This window comes from Tripterygium wilfordii, chromosome 22 (genome assembly GCF_013401445.1).
Source record: "Tripterygium wilfordii isolate XIE 37 chromosome 22, ASM1340144v1, whole genome shotgun sequence".
In the NCBI taxonomy this organism is placed as follows: domain Eukaryota; kingdom Viridiplantae; phylum Streptophyta; class Magnoliopsida; order Celastrales; family Celastraceae; genus Tripterygium; species Tripterygium wilfordii.
Window position 1 is genome coordinate 12,029,661 of NC_052253.1, and position 21,333 is coordinate 12,050,993.

A 21,333-nucleotide genomic window follows, 5' to 3' on the forward strand; every position below is an offset into this window, starting at 1 on the left:
TCCATTGCACACTGCAGTTTTTCCGGAGTCACGTGTGACCAAGATTCACGTGTCGTCGCTCTCCATGTGTTTTCTCATCTCTTGTTTGGTACAGTTCTGCTTGAGATAGAGCTGCTGGACAAGCTTGTGAACCTTACCATCTCCAATGATAACCTTACTGGGAAGTTTCCTGTCAATAACCTTATCTGTGTGCTTGTGCCACATGTAAGAAAGATTTTGAGGTGGGTTTTTCAATATCCCACATTGAATAACTACAAAGAAAATGATAGAAAAAAGGATATAAAATGACATAGAAGCTCAGGTGTCAAGTGATAAATAGAAATTAAATAATTATAATTTTTTTTTGTTATAATTGGATATCGGGTTATCGGGTCACCCGATAACCCGATAACCAATGAAATTCAGACCCGAAACCCGGACCTGTTAACAGAGGTCCGGGTCGGGTTTAGCCCGGCCCGATAAAAAGGTTATCGGGTTAGCCCGATAACATCCGGGTCGGACCGGGTCACCGGGTCGGATCGGGTTTTCTGACCCGATGTACAGCCCTATCAGAGACTCCTTCCTCCACCTACTAATACTCCCCCGGGCCGAACTGAAAATCATGTTTGGAAGCTTTGGACTACCGTCTACCGATCATAGACTCGCATGAAGAAGCATTGAAGCAAAAACCAGTTACATCGGGTGAGTTGATGACTATTGATGGTTTTAAGAGAGGTTTAATTGTCTTTGATTTTGCCGAGAAGAAAACAAATATGGCAAAAAAACCATCGGCTTTGCTAAGAAAGGAGGATCTTTCCATGCATTATACATGCTCTTTGTTGAAATAAACCCATTACAATTTGTCTCTTTTGAACTCTGCGGGTTCTAAAAGAGGAGCATTGGGTCCTTCAATGAGCTGCAATTGTAGTAGTGATATATATATATATATATATATATATATATATATATATATATATATTATATAGTTCAAATGAATTCCTACCCATCTACCACTAGACTAGCATTTTGATTATGCCAACAAAATTGATGACAACTTTCAGTACTCACTAAGGATAGACAACAAACTGGGCAGACTGAAATCCAAAAAAAAAAATTAAAAAAAATCCACCAATTCATAGAAACGGAGAGGAGGATTCTTTCTCACTGCCCTTTCTAGCCAAGTAAATCACTCTTCCCTGCATCCAGAATTTGACCCAAAAAAATTTGCTCTAGCCTACAATGTAATTCCTGCAAAGATTCAGACAACTTATGAAAATTATCGTTCTTACCAGCTTGCTAAAAATTCCTCGCAGTCATCTCTCTTTTCTAGCGAAGGGCTCCCCCTTGTACTCGCTGCCTGCAGCAACTACATAATTTGCTCCAATCTGTAATGAAGCGAGAACAGAATGATGATATATTAACAGTAATATGTACACGCACATGTAATTGTACCAAAGAGAGCGAAGAGAGAGAGACTGTTTACCTGACAATCTCTCAGTACAACACGCTCCTGAAGCTGTACATTGCTGCAAATTACAGAACCTTGTATTGAACATCCATCTCCGATTGTAACATGATTCATTACAACTGAATTAACAATCTGGAAATGCATCAAAATGATATGTTAAAAGACTTCACAGAATTTCTGAAGCTTAGACATTTCACACTTATAAACATGCAAAGACGGGCAGGCCAGAAATTCAAGTGAAACAAATAGTTGCACTAATATGTTTTGTGAAAGGTTTGGATTCATCTGGGCAATTATGGTTGAAATGCCATCATGGTAACATCGTACCTTTACATTGAAGCCTATCCGGCAGTGACGGCCAATAACAGATCGTTTCACACTGCATTTGTCACCCATTTGCGAACCTTCTCCCAGCATGCAATGTGGCCCTACCTACAGCCAGCAAACCACTAAGTGAGCACATAATTAAATACCCTAAGAGAGAAGATTTAAAATAATGGCCTCAACCTCATATTGATCATAACAATGAACTCCAATGTTTGTATTAAGCTAGCAACAGACACTGGTAATCCAAAACTACTATCATAAATTACATAACCATATCGTTGTAAAAGTAGAGTCCTCACAGTGGTTTTTGATCCTAGCTCTGCTGAAGGATGGATGATGTTGTTATGAGCAGAGAAGGAGTACCCAGAAAGATGATTTGCCTCACCTATAACCTGGCATAATGCCATAATCAAAAGTGAAAACAAGCAAGCATGGGTTAATAGATAAGAAGAAAGGAAGAAATCCAAAAAAAAAAAGAAGCCAATAGTCCATTAACTTTACACTCACATCTCGATTAATATCACTGAACGATTGGATAGAATTTAAGCGTGCACAGTACTTGCTGTTGTCAGCAATATAAACACAACACTTGTGAGTTTTCCGAACTGGAGAAGAACCATCAGGATGCATTGCGTAGAATTCATGGAAGCTTGGAGTAGATGCATTAGCTAGGATTCGAGACATCATTACATGATTGTTTTGGGGGAAAACAGTCTTGTTCCCATTTTCTTCAGCTTGTGATGTACCATTTAACAATATCTCTGATTTCTAAAATACATTAAAAAAAAGGACCAACTTAGAGATTTTATACCAACTACCCCCAGCAAAAAAACTCTAGGACCTCATATGGACTAACCAGCTGACTGCGGATGAGATAAGGAAGCACGTCCTGTTTTAAGCTTTCAAATTTATCCTTCTTGTCAAGAATTTCTTGCAGGACAGACCTGTAAGAAATGCAAGGGAAAAAATAAGGAAGGAACAAACTTGGCATGGAGGAAAATTGGACTTATAGCGAGTAAGAAAACATCTAGCAATAAATAGACTAACCTCTTAAATGCATACATATGGCAATCCATTAGATCAGCACGAATTTCCATCTGTATGGAGAATACATGAGAAAAGAACAAGACAGACAAAACTGACAACCTCAAATCTATTTGCGTCATTAATAGACAATAAATGAGAAAATAACAAGTAAGGCAAACCTGACAACCTTAAATCTATTTGCGTCAGTAGTAGACATTCAAATTCAAAACTTGACTACCCAAGATGAAAGATAAAAGAATAATATAGGCAAAAATGTAAGAAGAGCTTTAATAACAGCTAGACAAAAGTTTGAATGGTGGGATATGGGAGTCATCATGCAACAGCAAGGAGCATGCCATCAATCAAATTCACCAGCTCGCTGTAAGTTGTAGAAGAAGTCTGTAAAGTAATAAGAAAGTAAAATATGGGAGAAATACCTGCCCTACGGCACGGAGAATGCTCTTCTGTATTCGGGTATCTCTCTCAACTTCAGCACCTGCACAGGATACAACATGCATATAGAATAGATAAACAAACTTCCAGATAAAAAAGAAAACACATGATCCAACATCTGACCTGTTGCAATATGTAACAAAAACTGGCTTGTGGGGTCCAGCCCTATGACATTATGACGCTTCTTGGTTTTTTCTTTTCCACCAGATGATCCCGACTCTGAAGGTCCACCTACAGGAGGAGAACAAAGCATTGCAGTCATCACTGCATCATGTCGTCTATGAGCAGCTGCAACTGCTCCAGGAGGAACATCAGAAACAAGATCGCCACTCACTACCTGCAAAATACATAGAAACAATGGCTGTAACAACCAACTGTCAATAATCAAAGTAGGTAAATGGCATAAATTCTGACCAGAATGTCCTTAGCAGTCAAATGGTGTGCAATTGCCCTAAGTGCACCAGCTGTTCCAATGTCCTCAGGGACTGCAGCAACCTATGATGTTGTGGAAGTCAGTCAACTCCATTATTCAGATGGAAAACTAGATTAGAAAAACAAGATTAACATGAATAGTTACATTACACGATTCCCTTAGCATGAGAGTCATAGCATCGTCTTCTATGCATAACAAAATGTAAATATGAGGGTGAGGATTCCAGCTTAAACAAATGCATATTCAGAAAATCGAGGGACTTAATCATCATGGACAATAACAGAAATGCCTAACAGAAATATTTTATTTATGAAAACAAAGATCGGTAAAAGTTTTCAAAAGCACTTTCCCAGGCCCCCACTAACTTTTTGAGGAGTGCCAGCGATAGAAGTATAGAGTGTTCAAGCATTGGCATACAATATGAATCATTGACAAATTCAATTATAAGCTAAGCAATGTGCTTAAGCTAGAGAAAATCATGGACCAGAGGTTTGATATTTTAAATTCTGGTTCTCTAGTTATCATAGTTTGAACATTGAACCTTCTTTCAAACTATTAACTTAGTTTCTTCTCCGTGTACTACTTTACTCAGGTGGTACCCCTTTGGATAAAATTCTTTCAAAGCATGTGCTTAAGCAGAAACTATGATGGACTTCAACAACATAAATTTGCTACGAAAAAAAAAGGGAGGGGAGAGGAGGAGCTTGCAGGTTTGAATATATATAGAAGATACCAAAACCTTTACCATATTACGAATGTCTTGTAACCAAATTGAAAAACTGTACAGGGATTTTCTATTGTACTTTCAACATATGCCATAACAATTTTCATTTTTTCAGAATTTATTCGTTCGGGTCTAAAATAATCCCTGCAATCCCAGATTTCATAAGAAACAACCACCAGTCAAGCCTTCATGGTAATATCTCAAGACAGTCATGCAATATACTCATCTAATCACAAGGGAAATACTATTGATCATGAAGGGAACAGCCATAAAATTACACTAAGTGCACGAGGTTCCCAAAATAGAGGAGGTGTCTAGGAAGCACATATGTAGACATTCCTATCCCCACATTTTGGAGAGTGCACCAATTTTGAATTATTGGGAGATGGGTTCCTAAAACATTAAGAAAAATTGTTGTTATTGATATTTCAGTTGAATCATCCTGTCAAATGGTCCACTCTAGACAGCTGAATATGAAGCAGTTATCAAAGATGATGTACGTCGTGCAAACCAGCTGAAGATAACCACTCTCTATAAGGCAGCTGGTGTTTTGGTTTTATTTTAGCTACTTTCATTCACAAGATATGCACTACATTACTACATCATATGGCTAAATTTGCAAATACCTCAACATGTAAACGATCAATGTAAGCCCCCGATATCCAGCCACCAACAGGCAGAGCTGCATCCTCCCCTTCAACAACCTACACCACGTAAAGAACCCTAAAATAGACATCCAGACAAATTCATATTTATTATTTAAATCCACAACTGTAAACATCAACTTACAAAGGAACGAAATCAATAATAAAAAAACGACTGCTGGAACAAAAACAGGCATTAAATCTTCAATACGAGTTTAGTTTGATTCATTCTGGGACACCAATTTGACTCAAAACCACCAAACAGAGCAATAAGGAAATTGAAACTTAGGGTACTGTATATAGGGCCAGAGAGCCTACCACAATGAGATCCTTGAGATTACTGAGCTCCAATTGCTCCAGAGTATAAGAGAGAACCGGACGGTTTGCCACCGGAAGCAGAGCTTTGGGCACCTCCTGCATTGACAAGATTGTGATACGATCACAAGAACGAATAATCAGAAATCCGTCTGTTTCAATCATTGAACTTAATTTTCCTGAGAACCAAAAGTAGACGGGGTTAAGACCTTAGAGACGAGAGGGACGAGGTTCTTCGACGTTCCACCGGCGAGGACGACTACTTGGAAATCCATCGGAGAGGAAAGAGAGTGAGGAGTAAGAGTCACCAAATCAAATACTCAAAAGCGCCTTCGAATTGAATTAGATAAATTATAACAGAAGATCGTGACGAGTGCAGTAATCCGGGATTGTTCGCAATATTCAATTCACCTCCTTTTCCTGAAGAAACTGATGGAGTGTTTACAAGTTACCCACAGATGTTGTTCCGGCCCCAACGACAGTCTGCTTCTTTAGGGTTCATGAACAATTCTAGCTTTACGTCCTCCTGAAATGTTTTACCCGGCAACCTACTTAATGTTCAGAAGAGTGATACAGTTCAAGTAACAATTATTTATATCGGAGATATGCTTTGGGCGGATCCAAACAATAAAATGGTGAGCTTACAATAAAGAATAACTTATGCGTAATTTTTTTTTTAATGTTTAGTCTCCTTGGATATATGTTTGGGTATATTTCGCTGTAGTTTATTTTACTCTAGCATAGTCGGATGAAATCCGATATTTGTAATTTTCTTATGTGGTACGATATTTGTAGATTATTATGTTTTTTTTTGTGTCGTTAGATTGAAGGTATGCTTTTGATGAAATAAAATGTTGAGGTTACTACTTTAAAAAAAAAAGGAAAAAAACTTGTGTTTTTTCCTCTATTGACATGATTCATAATTGTACTTCATAATCATGATCGTTCTCGTCATTCGAGTCTTGTCCCAAAAATTTGAGATTATTTACATGAGTTTATGATAAAATTAACGGGATCCATTATATGTATTCGCTATCGCCATTCAAATTATGACGATATCAAAATCACCATGCACTAGAATGGAGACAAATGGCACAACTTGCCTAGTTGCCACAGTGACAAGAGGTTTACACCAAACCAAACTATCAACCAGGGCACAACCGAGATGAGGAACCAAGCAAAGGGCACTCAAATAGGGTGGCCTAGCCAAGGAGATATCTCCGTACTAAACCGAGTAGCATGCTTAAATGGTAATTAAAATTCAAGGGAGTAAAAAAATAGTACAAACAGATCAATGGGCCCAGTATGGGTTCAATCCCATACAGCTCTAATGGGCCTCAACCCAATTGTAAACGAAAAATCTTAAGAATGGGCCGGTCCTTTTCCACCCAACCTGATTTGCTAAGAGCGCGTGTATTATAATTTATAAGCCATAACTCATAACGGCTATAAAAGTAATTGAATAAACTTATGTAGGACTGTTTGGCGGTTGGATCGCCTGTAATCAACGGACAGGATTCCTTCAAGAATTTGACCGTTGGGGCATTGCGCTGCTTCAAAAGTAATTGAAACCCTCTTTCATTATATTTCACATCGCCAAACAGAGAGAGAATTTACAGAGAGATGTACAGAGGGTTTCATAGAGAGAGAAAGTCACAGACGGAGAGAGGGAGCGAAAGAGAGAGGTAGCGGCCACAAACGCTGAAGTTGGAGAGACGCGTAGCAGTCGTCTTCAGGAGTTTATGTCGTCAGTGTTAGCGGGCATAGGAGAAGTCTTTGGCCAGACCCAGAAAGAAAACAAACCAGAGATGGATTCCAGAGCTGTTGTTCATCAGAATCAAACCAAAGGTACTTGTTTCTTTTATGATTCTTTCTGGGGTTGTTTTACGATTTTGGGTTTAGAGTTGTTTTCTTTAAGGGTTTCGACTGAATCTAGGAATGGACCAAATCTGGTTGTTTTGCGTGCCGTTCTGTTTGATTTTTTATGAAAATTATTCCGTAAGTTAAAAATTGTATACCCAACTCGGGTTGTTTGTTTCTCAACCATCAAACAGTTATGTTGTTTGTTTGTCTGATTTTCCTAAACCAGAGGTACTTGTCTGATTTTCTCTCTGTAGGGGCTTATGGTTTTCTGTTCGTCCTGGGTTTAAAAATTCATTTTTTGCCGGCGCATCTTTAGCATCTGCAACTAATTTTTGTTCGATTATAGTTTTGCCTTGTGTTTCTTTCGTAATTCATCTAGGGTATTGCTGTTTGATTTAGTTTAGGTTCTAGTTATATGTTATTACTGCTCTGTCATCTTTTCCTCGTTTTCTATTGTATGTAATAGCCCAGAAAGACATCCGGTAGGTAATTTTATTTAGCTTCTGGGGGCCTTTTTGACATATTTCTTTAAGATCTTTGTTGAATTTTGATAATTTTCTTCGGAGCTCAATGAAAAGCTTTCAGATTCAATTCAATTTTTATATGTTTTCTTCAGGAGAAGTGAAGCAAAAGAATGTCTTGGGAGATGCAAGGACTAGAAGAGTTCTTCAAGACATTGGAAATCTAGTGTTTGATAATGCTGCTGCCTTAGGGAAGGTAGTCTTATAAGATAACCTTATCTATATTTCTGTCAATAGAGACTCATTTTTGAAACTGTAATTAAAAACCTCGTATTGAACTTGCAGAAGCCAATCTCAGAAGTTGTAGATGCTGCCCTTGCTGCGGGAAAAGGTGCTGCTATGGTGAAGGGGGCAGCAGCAGGTAGAAGGAAAATGCCTGAGAAGCCCAAACCTGAAACTGTGATTGTGATAAGCTCTGATAAAACAGACAAAATTAAACCTGTTAGCAGAAGAATATCAGCAGCTGAAAATTCAACCAAGGAAGTCAAGAAGGCCTTCACTTCAATCCTCAGTGCTCGAAGCAAGGTTTTACTTGAGACCTCTTAGTATTAATTACTTCTTTTGCTTTGGTCTCTTATTGAGCATCATTAAACTTGTGTTGTGTATCCCAGGCTGCTTGTGAACTTACCAATAAGCCAAAGGATCCCGTTGCAAACATCGATGCAGCTGACGTTGATGATGTGTTAGCAGTGGTTGAATATATTGATGATATCTACAAGTTCTACAAGCTTACTGAAGTAATAATTTCAGGCTTTCTTCTGTCTTGCTTTCTTTGCAATTTGTGTTTCCCCCCCTTACTTTACATAATACCATCATAAAAATTTTGATGCAGGATGAGGGCAGAGTACATGACTACATGGATTCTCAGCCAGAAATCAATGCTAAGATGAGATCTATACTTGTGGACTGGTTGATCGAAGTTCACCACAAATTTGAACTGATGCCAGAGACCCTATATCTGACCATAAATCTTGTGGATCGGTTCCTTTCTCTGAAGGCTGTATCCAGGAGGGAGCTTCAGCTGGTTGGGATCAGTTCAATGCTTATAGCATGCAAATATGAAGAGATTTGGGCACCAGAGGTGAGGTTTTCCTTTTATATTCAACAAAATGCATCACTTTAAACTGGCTCTTCTTCTGTGTCTAACTTCTGAAGTTTGTGCAGGTCAATGACTTTGTTTGCATATCAGACAACGCCTATGTCAGAGAACAGGTTCTGGTCATGGAGAAAGCAATTTTGGGGAAGTTGGAATGGTATCTTACTATTCCTACACCATATGTGTTCCTCATTCGATTTATCAAAGCCTCTCTTCCATCTGACAAGGAGGTGAGTTATTTGGTTTAGTCTTTTGGTATCAATCAGTCTGATTTTCTGATAATGATATCAAGATAGAGTAATACTTTTCCTGCTAATGTATTGTAGATGGAGAATATGGTGTTTTTCCTTGCTGAGCTTGGTCTGATGCAGTATCCAACCATAATTGAGTACCGTCCCTCGATAATTGCTGCTTCAGCTGTCTACGCAGCTAGATGTACCCTCGGCAAGACTCCTTTCTGGACTGAAACTCTGAAGCACCACACTGGCTACCATGAAGATCAGCTAAGGTTAGTAACTCCTTCCCCTAGACCCTGCTGCTCATTTATATTTCAGGTGTTTATCAGCTAAGGTAAACTGATACTGATGAATTTGGTATACTTTTGGTAACAGGGATTGTGCAAAGCTCTTGGTTAAGTTCCACTTTGCAGCTGCAGAAAGTAAGCTGAAGGCAGTGTATAGGAAATTCTCTAGCCTTGATCATGGTGCTGTGGCTCTGTTTAGCCCTGCCAAAAGCCTATCAACCAATTTGTAATCAATGAACAAATAAGGTCTTTGAGGGACAGAGATGGATGGGACACATGGGAACATATTGCTGGGTCTTATTTGTAGTGTTAGATCATAGATCATGTTTCTTTGTATGATCTTTCTAGAACCGGCTTCTTTTAAGGAGATTTATGTTTTTGTTAATTCTTGGGGAGTTTTCATTTGTGCAATGTGATGGAATTTAGGGAGGAAAAATGGGTAAAAACAACTCCCTATAACAAATCTTACCCCCACATTATATGTGAAGAAACTATTGCCAAGATTGTACTACTGCAACTCTATGATTGGACCACATGTTCACTTATTCAACACGATTATCCATCATATCCTACTATATGATCAATCAAACACACAAGGGAATCACTAAGCTTTGTGATGTTCCTTTATTGCGGTTTTATGCTTGCATATCCATCTTCATTCTCTCAGACTGAATAAAACTAAAACATTGATGCCCCAAGTAATGGCTAAAGGCAGTTGGTAAATATCTCTGTTTGCATTTCAAGAATTGCCAACATCCAATATGGTCAAATGCATCTAGGGTAAAAAAAGGAACTTGCTTTCCATGTGCAAACTGAAGTTTCATTACATGGATTTCTGTTTTATTGAATTAAAAACGATAAAAGAAAAAAATCCACACACAAGAAATATCCCTCCTAAGTCTTAATCCGTTTGTCTAATACCTCCATTGTCACTGCTAATCCCCTCTGCTCCATCACCCACCTTCACCTTCGCTCCGAAGCATCCGTTTCTGCTGTGTTCAGGCTCAATCTTTCTTCTGCAACAGATCCCATCCTTCTCCGGTGTCGTAGACCTCGTTCTTCCATATTGGAACAGATGCTTTTAACTTGTCGATCAAAAACTTACAAGCGTCCAGAGCATCAGCGCGATGAACTGCTGAGACTGCAACAAAGACACTTGTTTCTCCGACAGGAATTGGCTCCAATCAATGGGTAACTGCAATGGAGTGAAGAATCCAAGACGACCTAGCTGATGAACTTATGGATTTGAGACATCGCACATATATGCTTCATACCTTAGCTCCACAACAGTTATACCTTCAAAAGTGTCTCGCGTGATGCCTGAAAATGTCGCAATGGCACCAGCTTGCGAGACATAGTTTATGTACTTGGCAATGTCAATCGGGATATTGTCTTCTAAGATTTGAACAAGTGTTTTCACTGCCTCAGAGATCTTCTTTGTGATCCTTTCCAAAAGAAAGATCTGTCAAGAAAAGCCCGAGGCATCAATGCTACCTTAACGATAAAGTAAAGTTGGCTCATCGAAGATTTTGTAACAAAATAACTTTAAAAAGACACAACATAACCAAAGATGCAGGGTGTTGAGTGGTCATTGAGGACTTTTGTCGAGCACCTGGTGCGCCTCTTACTACAAAATAAACTTGCATTGAATACACCTCCAAAGCATCTCCATAACAACAACTATTACCTGCAATGCCAATCAAAGTTCCCAATACAAGTATACAACAACTTATGCGCAGCAAATACCCATAACACCACGAATCACAACCACTAGCAGGTTCAATTTTTGCAACTGTTATCTATACGCACAAGGGAACCGAACTTCCATTTTTACAGGAATTCTTAAATCGCCTAAAGGAGTCGCTTTTTGTGCATTAAACACACTTTTTTTCACCAGTACAAACGAATCGATGGACGATCACCAATATGACATAAACTACAAGAGGATAGTAAGAGCATAAATACTGAGTAGGAAGTTCGAAATTTGAAAAAGACACATGAAAATTTCAAATACCTGCTTAGATTTTCTGTGATCCCATCGAAATGAAGATGATTCTTCCTCCTCTCCTTCAATATTATGGTTATAAACAAATCCTTAATTTACACACATGATAAACTGAACCGTTTGCAAGGTTCTTTGGAGCTTCAATGGCGATTAGCTTGGTTCCAGAGCTTTCTTCAGTCCTGTGCCCCTTATGGGTCTAGAACGGGCCTCCGATCTTGGGCTCTTCTTGACATACTTTGATTGGGCTTTAGTCATACATGGGCCTTGGTATTAGTCATCGGCTTTGTATATAGCCAGTATAGACAAAACGCACCGTTTTATTTATTTCATTTTGAATCTCTGAAACACAGAAAAAGATTGACTGGAATTATTCCACCAATTCCACCAAATCTGCACCATTGAATGGTGAGATGTTGTGTTGTCAAACCCAATGCATTCATGCATTGAATGGTGGTGATTTGGTGGAATTAGCTGGACTAATTCCAGCCCCCTTATCCCCTGAAACACGGTCTCATCATCATGACCGTTCATGTACTTCTCTGACAGAGTCAAATAAGCAATATATAATATAATGGTTTGTCCATAACCACAAATAGTTTAAAAGACATTCATATATATAATATATCGTAAAGATCTTAAATTCAAACCTCACCCCTCCCTCCACTTGTATTTGGAATTAAGATGCGTGAAATGAATATAATTCATTTGCTTCTTCTCTATCTGATTATTCTTCTTCCTCTCTACCTTCTATTCCACTCTTTTTCTGTATCTCATCTTCTCCATCAACTTTTTTTTGATAAAAAAGACGACTAAGATCTTACATGACAAAACACCTACAGCATCAGCACTTCAAAGTCTGCATAGCTTGTTTTAAGCATCTATGGGATGCTTGATTCTTGTTTGGATGATAGTTGAATATCTTGTTTTTCATTTAAATATATGCTATAGGAAAAATACCATCACAGTAACAACATTTTCTTACACAAATCTCATCCTGATGCCTATAAACATAATCCTTACACAGAATCATTCCAATCCTTCAATCACATTTCATCAACTCAGCAAACAATCCTCTAGGAAGTGAGAGCGGGTTACACACTCGAACAGAAAGGCAAATGAAAAACAATGCCTTTGGGTTGGAGAAGAACCGATAGAAGAAAAAGAATGGCGGAAGCTCACAACACAATCATTTCGTATCAACCCTAGAATTACCAACTTATAATACATGGTAAAATAAAAATTTTGAAAACAATTACAATGGGTCAAAAGAAATACCATCAAAATCTAGGCTCCTAAAGGAGATCTGTCATCTGGGCCGGCAAGCATGATCTGGCAATTGGTATTTGGAAAGAAATATTTTAGCAAAAACTTTTTTTTTTTTTCTAATTATCTACATACTCAGTAAGAAATACACTTACATTACAGTCGAAAGCAAATCTTCTGGCAAGCATAATGGCTGCATTCCTTTCTCTCTCTGTTTCAAATGCTAACACAAAAGAAAGCCCATTCTTTGCCTGCCAGAACACCGCCTGTGCCGCAGCATTTCCACCACCTCTTACCCCGCACAGCTAAAGCATGAGAAACAGCGTAAGAAGATGTACACACGAGAGTATTGAGAAAGAGGAACAAATTAAATACACTCCTCTCTTGAGAGGGAGGGGAGGTAGGAGGGGGCAAATGAAACGACCATTGGATTAGAGACTAGAGACTGCAGTCAACACACAACAGTATGGATTCTCTCTCTATCTTTTTCGTTGGGGTGGGGGGAATGTTTTAGATGCTCAAATTGACTTCACCATGGAACAAGAGACTTTACCAGCATTGAAGAGGAATAGTACTCTTTGGCAATTGTCGTTTTTCCTTTACAAAGCTTAATCCTCATTCTTCCCACATGAAACTTGTGAATAGATTCTGATGGATGATCCGCACCATTCATCTGAGTAACAACTACCTGTAACGTAACAAAGAAGAAAAGATGTGTTGCAGAAATCAAATTGGTTGAATACAGAAGGCAAGACAGAACAAAACAATGCAAACCATTGAAATACAATACCCATGATTTTTAAACAAATGATCATTTGGGATATTTCCCCGTCAAATAAATAACTTTGCAATACATGGTGCATTAAAAATTACATGACTGGTTCAGGATAACCTAATTGAATTCAATGTGGAGAGGTATTCAAGGTAAGGAGAATTATATCAAATAAAAAGACAAAAAACTGGAGCCTGGCAAAAGGTGGCAACCAATATGGGAATTTCTTGGGTGGTTGCTTGCTTGTTAGAAATGGAGCTTCAACTTCGGACTTTCAGTAGAATATCAAACAGATCAGAAAGGCATTTTAGATAGAGTTCTATAAATGGCATGTTGTTTCATTTCTTGAGAAAGATGAGTATGGTCTTCCATTGGAAAGTCAACCAATATAATTGTTAAGGATCGGCATTTAAATACAATTTTTTGTTTAATAGGTGTTTTAATGGACATGATAATGCACTAAAAAAATATAGAAACTCCTTTTCTTCTAATTTTCAAAGTATCTATGAATGCCACCCCCTTGGGTACCTTGGTTTAAATAAGTTTCCTTAGCATCCAAAAACAACAAACTATTCTAAATACTAGAAAAATCCAACATATTGAGCCTCATATTCAGTTAGCAATGCATGAAAATAATCTGACAGGGAGGATAACCTACATTGAATTCCACATCGTGTCTCCGCACAAGTGCCTCAACATAGCTTCCCAAACCAGCAGCTGCTTCAAATAATTGCATGAGTTGTTATTTCATGTGATCACAATTTAATAATTATGCATGCAATTTTTTGTGGCAAAAAGATAAAAACAAGTTTTCACTAGATGAATAGAAAAGGCACAAGAGGGAAAAACTTGAAAACAAATGAATGATGAATCCAAATGGAACAAGATAAATAGAAACTGTACCCGGATCAAGGGGACCACAGGTTGTCAATGTGACTTGTTGGCCATCAGAAATAATTTCAACTTGCAGGATTCGCCCCACATCAAACGGCTCTGGAGCATAAAGTGGTTTCGTAGCTCCTGCACTAAATTAGTAGAATTAGAAAATGTACATGTTTGTCCTTAGAATGTCCCATGACAAGCAACTGGAAAGCATAAAGCTGAGATATGTTGAATACGTTATCCTGCTAAACAATAATCTACTGTTACCAAATAATAAAGCTTGCTCTTAATGATAGCTAGCGAGTGGCACGTAAGTGACTTTCTTCACACCCCTTATTAAAACATTGATAACATTTTTAGAATCAAGGAGAGAACAACTTCTCAAAATATCAAGTTCTACATTTTGCTTCTGCAGAATATCAAACGGTCCCAATTTTCAAAATTTCTGCACAATTACAGGAAAAAATGAAGATTACCTTGGGATTTTCATTGCTCAACCCAAGGCAAAAGGATTTCTAGATCTCGTCAAGAAAGATTCCATACAAATTGAATATTTATTCAACAAAACCCTTATTTAGTTGACAACTGAACGCATTATTGTAAAACAACTATGATAAGGCAGCAACCTATTCTTTTGTAGCTGGAGTCAGCCCATTAAGCATCAGTATTGAGTATACCAGTGTTTTGAAATTCAATAAATGCAGAAAAATAAATCAAGAGTACCTGATATAAGTTCCTTTTTGCCGCCTTCAGATGATATACGGTACCATTGAATTGAACATCTAGAAAGTTCTGTAGTATTACCAGAGGACGGTTTAATCCGAAAACACGAGCCTAACACTTCAGAACCATCGAGTTCATATGACTGGGACATGCTGTCCACACCCCTCTTGCTCATTGACAGCTGAAAGAGTAAGAAGGGAAAGTAAAATATCGTTAGTATTTAACCATAAAGCCAAAGCTCCCATACCAGTTCAGGATACTCATTGCAAATCTGTAAGCAGCAAACACACCGCTCTGTTTATGCATATTGTTGACTGTTCAGCCTTTTGAGAGTTGCAACAACATGTAATCAGCTTGAAACTTAGGACAGCCAAATCCTCTCCTTGGAGGAATTATAAGCAGTCGCTCATACAGAGATTATGTTAAATAGAAACTTTGGTGCGGTGCAAAACGATGGCATGATTGAGTGAGTCTAACTTCATCAGATAAATTTTTAATTGGTGCTGGAAAAAAAGTTAAGGGTTTTGATTGCTTGTTGTGGTACTGCGGCAGCATTAAGCATGGCATACTTGGGCATTAACCAAGGCAAGAGAACTTGAGAGGAGAATGAATACCAAAGCCTACAATGCAGAACATCAAATAATAAGCATACCTCTCTCTGAAGCTGAAGAGAACGCTTAGATTTCTCTGCCAGTTGGGCTCTCAATGCTCGAAGCTCGTGCTCCATGTCCATGACCTAAAATTTATATTCATGGGGGAATGAGATACAGATAATTTCCTTTTTTCTTTGGTTGTTTTTTTATAACACTGGGCTACTGATGATTCTAGTAATAAGTAATGACGCTATTAATATTTCTAGTCTCTCAATAAAGGTCAAATGAGTCATCATTATCATTGCTAGTTAAAAGCGACAATCCACCAGCCATCACATGGCATTACAGTTAATCAACAAGCATTGTACAGACTAAGTTCATAAGGATAAGAAGCAGAATGTAGTGAAGATGAATACACGAAGAAAAGGATAGTTTTGTGTACAGTACAATAGGAAGCAACATTAACAATTATGCACCTTGCTAGGCTGATGCAGCATTTTGATCCTTCTTGCTTCTTGAACCTCTTTCATTAATTCTTCAACATCCTAAAGCTCCAATAAAAGTTTTGTCAAAAAGCAGTAAATCAGAGGTAACCACTATATATATATATATATATATATATATATATATATAATGATTATAACTTTAGTCGCGACAAGCCATAATGTCATAGGATTCAAAAATTTGTTAGCTGAGCGGTAAGCATTCAATGAATTGCAAGATAGCATACCAAACAAAATATGTGCAATTTCCATATAAAAGCAGATGCATTTAGCACTAATAATTTAGCTAGCTCTTAAGTCCCACAAGAAGGTTATACTGGTCAAGAAAACGATATGGTGGAACTAGAGAATCATGAACAAACAATACAAACCTGCTTCCCCGAAGCCCTAGAAATCTGTTCATGTTCCTGAAGGGCATCTTCAACTCTTTGAACTGCTGCCCTGGCACTCTCAATCTCAGCACGAGCAAAAGCTCTTTCCTCATCAACAAGCTTCTTTGCATCTTCTGAAGCCTACAAGCATACACAAGCACATAAGAGAGATAAATTATCGTGTACAAGAACTAAAAACATTTTTCTGAAACAACATAAATGAAAATGATATGCGAGTAACTCGGGGGAAAAAGTGACCGAATAAAACATCAATTACGAACTAAAGATGATAATAACAAAGACGATGAAGAGGACTTGTAAAGTCCAGATGACAATAACAGGAAAACAGAAAGCTTTGGAAGGGAGTTTATGCATGAAATCCTCCATCGCAATAATGACATCTGCCAATTGCAAACTTAAAATTTAATTTAACAGCGCACAAGGACCATGTAAACAGAAAGGCGATCATTCATCAAATTCTTTGGATGGGATGGACATGACAACGGCATTTGCACTAAACGACAAATGGCTGTCACTGTTACATCAGAGTATAGAAACTGCAACAATCTTTAAACAACACAACACACAATTTCTATTATGCATTACCTGCTTAAGAAAAATTGCAACTTTCTTCACTTCAGCTTTCTCTTGGATCAACTCCCCATCCCTCTCTGTCAATTGAATCGCTAAAGCTTGAACCTGGAAGAAAGGTAACATAATTTGGAAGTGGTTAGTTATCCACTTGAGCAGAAAGAATATGGATAAATGGTATCAAAAGAATAATCACAAGAGCAAACAAATTTACAAGGAGGCAAATACATAGAAAACACTTGATTGTATGGTCAAACAAAGTCAACCTGTGTGTAGATAAGTGCCTATACCCCATACTCACTCATCTACCCAATTTTAAACAAGCAAAGAAAAGAACAAAGCAGCACCACCACTACTTCAGAAGCAAAACCTACACTGGCATTTATAATCATCGTTAATGTTTCTCATCCAACAGCAAGAAGTATTGCTAATTACACAATGCACAGTTGTAGCAGTGATACACAGATGGTGAATGAAAACAGCAAAAACATAGAAATAATGACAAAGGACTCTGGATTCTGGGATGATGTCAAGGTGGTGATACTGACGATGTCATGCTGGTTGTGATAGTGACAGGGAGGGGAGAGGATGGCATCTGGTTTTGTTAAAGGATTTGAATGTCAATAGGGAAAAGGAGGAAAAAGATTCACAAATGATCACAAACAAAAAGAAAATAATTTTAAGTTCAAAACACAAATGAAAACTATTAGCGCGATGAAAATGGATTGACAGAATCCAGAATTCTTTTTATAGGCCTTTGTCAGTTGTCATGGTCCTCCTAAGAAATTCTGCTTTAAAATACAAATTAAGTAATTTCACTGTTCTGCTAATGAATTTGTGCTGTATTTTTAGAGCTTATTCTTTACTGAGACAGTGCTACTACTATACATTTTTTGCATTGTTAAAATGATAAAATAAACAACGGACTAACCATTGCAATTGCCTCCTCCACATCATCTTTATTTCTGCCAGCAACACGTCCTTTTAAAGATTCCAAGGCATCTCTGAGCTTCTTCAAAAGAACATGTTTCTCAAGTGAAGCTGCCTCTCTGAGTCTAGCCTGCATTACCCAATAGAAAGCTATCATGAATTCTCTCCAAATAATCATAGACCTGCAATTCTAAAACGAAATTGGAGCAAAATGTAGAAGAAGAAGAAAAACGCAGTAACTTAACAAGATTAATCTTATCACTGGCTAGTTGAAACAAATTCTTTAAAACCCAGAGACTACAAGAATTCCATATAATTTTTCCATTAATCCCTTTTAATCTAATATGGAGCAAGCTAAAATCTCTGTAGCATAGTATTTCAACTTAAAACAAACCAAAACCCTAAGCAGTTTCGCCTAAAAGTAGGAATACCAGAAAGGAAAAACTTCCAAACACGAACAACTAAAAGTTTCGAAGGTAACCTCTTCAGATAACTTAGCAGCAGCAGCCAACCCCTTCTCAAATTTACTGGCAAGATCGCGAACTGAGAGACGGTTCTGTTGATCTAGCAGCTGTGCAGTCTCACGTGCAACAACCTCCTTCATGGACAGTATTTTGGGGTCATCCTTGGCATCGACAATTTGATTGTTTGCCCCAATTTTGTAGTTTGGAAACCTACTTGAAGCGAATGCCACATCGGCTGATACAGCTGGGACAGCATCTCTTTGCATAGTGTCTCGAAAATCACGGGCCACCCTTGTCATTCTTCCAAACTAAAAACCCTGTTCGTCACCAAACATATAATGCTTAATTTAAACGAACTACCATAAATCATTGTGAAAAAAGGACGTCTCAACCAAAAGAAAACCTGTGGGTCACTGATTACCAACCAAAATGAATTCACCAGCAAAAGCTTCACCTTTAATTGGTTTAATTACTTCAACACGAGGGAAAAAAAAAAAACAGAATTCCTAATCTTATTTTCGCTCTTTTTGCCTCTACTACCTGAATTTCCGGGAACCAAACAGTCCACTACGATCAACATCAGTATCAAAACAAGCAAATCGAAAGAGAAAATAAAAATCAAAAGCTGTGATCACAGGAGATAAGACAATTAACAGAAAGGGGAAAAAAAAAATAGATAAAACAGAAGATCAATACCGTCACAGAAAGCAAAACCACAATACTTAAACCCTAGCTCAAAGGGACCGAAAAACAAAAGCAGAAATCAGAGAGCAAAAAAGGAAAAGATAGAGACCAACAAAAAAGGGAAGGAAACTAGGATTACTTACAAATATGAAACCGAATAATGCGACTTCCTTTCGTAGAAGATCGGCAGATTCTCAGGATCAGCACAGACGGAGGAAACTCTGATTGTAGTTTGAAAAAGGAAAGGAAAGCCAAAGCCGCCCTTGAATGCTTTTTGGCTCTCTGCTTTTTTTAGTTTTTTACTCTCTCTCTATCTGAACTCAAGTGTCTGCCTCTCCCTGTAACTTATTAATTGTATTTTTCTATCATGATTACAATAGTCTGGTAGTCGTCACGCTTCATGCTTCAAAACTCAAACCTCCATCGACGGCGACCCCACACGTCCTTCTCTTCGGACAAAAGAATTGGAAAATAAGATAAGGGCGGCCGGTAGGATTATATTGAACGGCAGTCGCCGGTTTGGTATGAGTGTAATGACAAGACTACCCCTTCCGTTGGTTGACTAAATCCAAGCATGGCCTTTTTGGTGCGCATTGCGATTTGTAACAGCCCGCCCCTCCATAGCTTTGGACTAGCCTATACTAGTCCATAATAGTATTCGCAGTCAATTTTTTTTGTCATAAGTTTAATCAACTAAGTGGTTGATTTTTTCGATTTTTCAATCGGTTTTTTCAATTTGGTTTTTTGTAAAGAAATGTGTAAAATATATTTTTTTAAAGACCAATCAATTTGATTTTGGTGACTTTTTTTGAACTGTCCTAAAATTTGTACATATTTGTTCCACTATACACTTTGGTTCGTAAATATACTCACTAGATCATGAGATTTTGACTATTATATTCTACATTTCACTTCTTCCCTTATGCAGGATTTAGAACATTAAATCATTTTCTCCACTCAATAGCTCGCTTGAGAACACCAAATTTGACCCTTTTATAAAAGTTTTCTACGAATTTTAGGAAATCAAACATATATTTGCAAAAAACCATATATTCACCAAAATTAAATAAAAAGTTGTTTTCAAAAATTTTTAATAAAGGTCTAAAGCATCAATTATGAATAAAAATAACGTAAAAATGATAGTTAATGAAGTTTGATCACCACCTCATTCAAGTAATTCCTATAAAAATCACGATATTTTTACGTGATGGGAAATTTTCACTCTTTGAAGTGATGATCTTGTCTTGATCGTAAGAACTTGGCAATGAAGTGTAAACGATTTAGAAATACCTATGATTTTCTTCCATTCCCTTCCCTTCCCGACGCTTCGATTTCAGCGTCGAAGAGTTTCATTGCAAGTTGCAACAAATCCCAAAATGTCCATTGATTCTTCTCTTTTTATTCAGTTTGATAATCAGTATCTGGTTCGCTATTTTTGGTATCAGTTCCATTGGCCTACGGCCTAGATGGCCCATGGGCCTGAACCACATAAGGTCAAGACTCACAAGAGCACGGGCTCAAAGGAAGTTTTCGGCCTACGACTTATAGACATCAAGAATTATGTAGCCCCTGGGCCTGAAGCCCATAAGGTCAAGACCACGGACTCTAACTCTACTGCATCATTTTTATTTTATTTATATTTGTATTCTATTTTTAAAATAAACAGTTGGTAGGCTTTCGTGTCAATTGATGAGTAGAGTCAGGGGTTTTGGGGCTTTGCAATGGAGTGTTTTATTGCAGGGTTTGCACTAGGTTTTTTTGATGCTTAAATTATTGGGGTCTTTATCATTTTCGTATAAGTTGAGTATGTTTGTTGACGGTTAATTAATTCAATTAAATTGATTGCACTGCGTATCATTAATATATTGATTGCAACGAAATTTTTCATAAATTGGATTTCAAACTCGCAACTTCTATTTTTTTTTTCCCTTTCGGCTCAAAAAATAGAACAATTAAGAGAATAGATAAGCGAAAAGGGAGTTAATGATCGGCGGGTAAAGATGCTTGAGAAAGAGTTATTTTGGAATGGTGTGGTGTTCGAATGGGGGGTTAGTGTTAATGAGAAATCAAGAGGCATTTCTAGATATATTACTCAAAAAATGTATAATGAAAGCTTGTCATAAATAATAATAATTTTTCAACTCCTATAAAAATAATAATAATTATTTTTCCACTTGTAA

At 37.6% G+C, this 21,333-nt stretch overlaps 3 protein-coding genes and 1 pseudogene across 5 annotated transcripts; 1 reads left to right on the plus strand and 3 right to left on the minus strand.

Annotated features, from left to right (window-relative positions):
• Positions 1-971: 971 nt before the first annotated feature.
• On the minus strand, positions 972-5,948 carry LOC119990552 (translation initiation factor eIF-2B subunit gamma-like). 2 transcript variants are annotated; one of them, XM_038836527.1, is made up of 14 exons: positions 5,579-5,948; positions 5,373-5,468; positions 5,037-5,114; positions 3,668-3,748; positions 3,377-3,590; positions 3,238-3,296; positions 2,822-2,871; positions 2,631-2,718; positions 2,282-2,542; positions 2,074-2,166; positions 1,775-1,879; positions 1,463-1,579; positions 1,269-1,364; positions 972-1,175 (listed from the first exon to the last, which is right to left on the minus strand). In XM_038836527.1, the coding sequence occupies exons 1-13, from the start codon at positions 5,642-5,644 to the stop codon at positions 1,293-1,295; spliced, it is 1,380 nt and encodes a 459-aa protein (XP_038692455.1). In that variant the 5' UTR covers positions 5,645-5,948; the 3' UTR covers positions 972-1,175; positions 1,269-1,292. The 2 variants fall into 2 exon arrangements, with proteins under 2 accessions (XP_038692455.1, XP_038692454.1); XM_038836526.1 differs by having other exon boundaries at positions 972-1,364; positions 5,579-5,947.
• A 1,014-nt stretch (positions 5,949-6,962) lies between these two features.
• LOC119990905 (G2/mitotic-specific cyclin S13-7-like) lies at positions 6,963-9,757 on the plus strand. Its single transcript, XM_038837043.1, has 8 exons — positions 6,963-7,217; positions 7,849-7,949; positions 8,039-8,278; positions 8,365-8,490; positions 8,586-8,834; positions 8,918-9,079; positions 9,176-9,357; positions 9,461-9,757. The coding sequence occupies exons 1-8, from the start codon at positions 7,112-7,114 to the stop codon at positions 9,600-9,602; spliced, it is 1,308 nt and encodes a 435-aa protein (XP_038692971.1). The 5' UTR covers positions 6,963-7,111; the 3' UTR covers positions 9,603-9,757.
• A 391-nt stretch (positions 9,758-10,148) lies between these two features.
• Positions 10,149-11,632, minus strand: LOC119991556 (annotated as a pseudogene).
• A 650-nt stretch (positions 11,633-12,282) lies between these two features.
• LOC119991718 (stomatal closure-related actin-binding protein 1-like) lies at positions 12,283-19,582 on the minus strand. 2 transcript variants are annotated; one of them, XM_038838135.1, is made up of 13 exons: positions 19,297-19,582; positions 18,487-18,786; positions 18,007-18,135; positions 17,091-17,183; positions 16,485-16,625; positions 16,087-16,155; positions 15,670-15,753; positions 15,018-15,198; positions 14,316-14,432; positions 14,071-14,129; positions 13,194-13,328; positions 12,796-12,945; positions 12,283-12,706 (listed from the first exon to the last, which is right to left on the minus strand). In XM_038838135.1, exons 2-13 carry the CDS (start codon positions 18,766-18,768, stop codon positions 12,662-12,664), a joined length of 1,485 nt encoding a protein of 494 aa, XP_038694063.1. In that variant the 5' UTR covers positions 18,769-18,786; positions 19,297-19,582; the 3' UTR covers positions 12,283-12,661. The 2 variants fall into 2 exon arrangements, with proteins under 2 accessions (XP_038694063.1, XP_038694064.1); XM_038838136.1 differs by lacking the exon at positions 19,297-19,582 and adding an exon at positions 18,895-19,194.
• Between the last annotated feature and the right edge of the window lie 1,751 nt (positions 19,583-21,333).

Bases quoted from the DNA above. Each gene is read 5' to 3' on its own strand.
- LOC119990552 (XM_038836527.1), bottom strand. From the start codon at position 5,644: ATGGATTTCCAAGTAGTCGTCCTCGCCGGTGGAACGTCGAAGAACCTC. The intron at 2,719-2,821 runs GTTAGTCTATTT...CATTTCTTACAG, and splicing joins CATATGTATGCATTTAAGAG to GTCTGTCCTGCAAGAAATTC. The intron at 2,167-2,281 runs GTGAGTGTAAAG...GCATTATGCCAG, and splicing joins TCAGTGATATTAATCGAGAT to GTTATAGGTGAGGCAAATCA.
- LOC119991718 (XM_038838135.1), bottom strand. From the start codon at position 18,768: ATGACAAGGGTGGCCCGTGATTTTCGAGACACTATGCAAAGAGATGCT. The intron at 16,626-17,090 runs GTAATGCATAAT...GTATGCTTGTAG, and splicing joins TTGCAATTTTTCTTAAGCAG to GCTTCAGAAGATGCAAAGAA. The intron at 15,199-15,669 runs GTATGCTTATTA...TTACTCTTTCAG, and splicing joins CTCTTCAGCTTCAGAGAGAG to CTGTCAATGAGCAAGAGGGG.
- LOC119990905 (XM_038837043.1), top strand. From the start codon at position 7,112: ATGTCGTCAGTGTTAGCGGGCATAGGAGAAGTCTTTGGCCAGACCCAG. The intron at 7,218-7,848 runs GTACTTGTTTCT...TGTTTTCTTCAG, and splicing joins TCATCAGAATCAAACCAAAG to GAGAAGTGAAGCAAAAGAAT. The intron at 7,950-8,038 runs GTAGTCTTATAA...TTGAACTTGCAG, and splicing joins ATGCTGCTGCCTTAGGGAAG to AAGCCAATCTCAGAAGTTGT.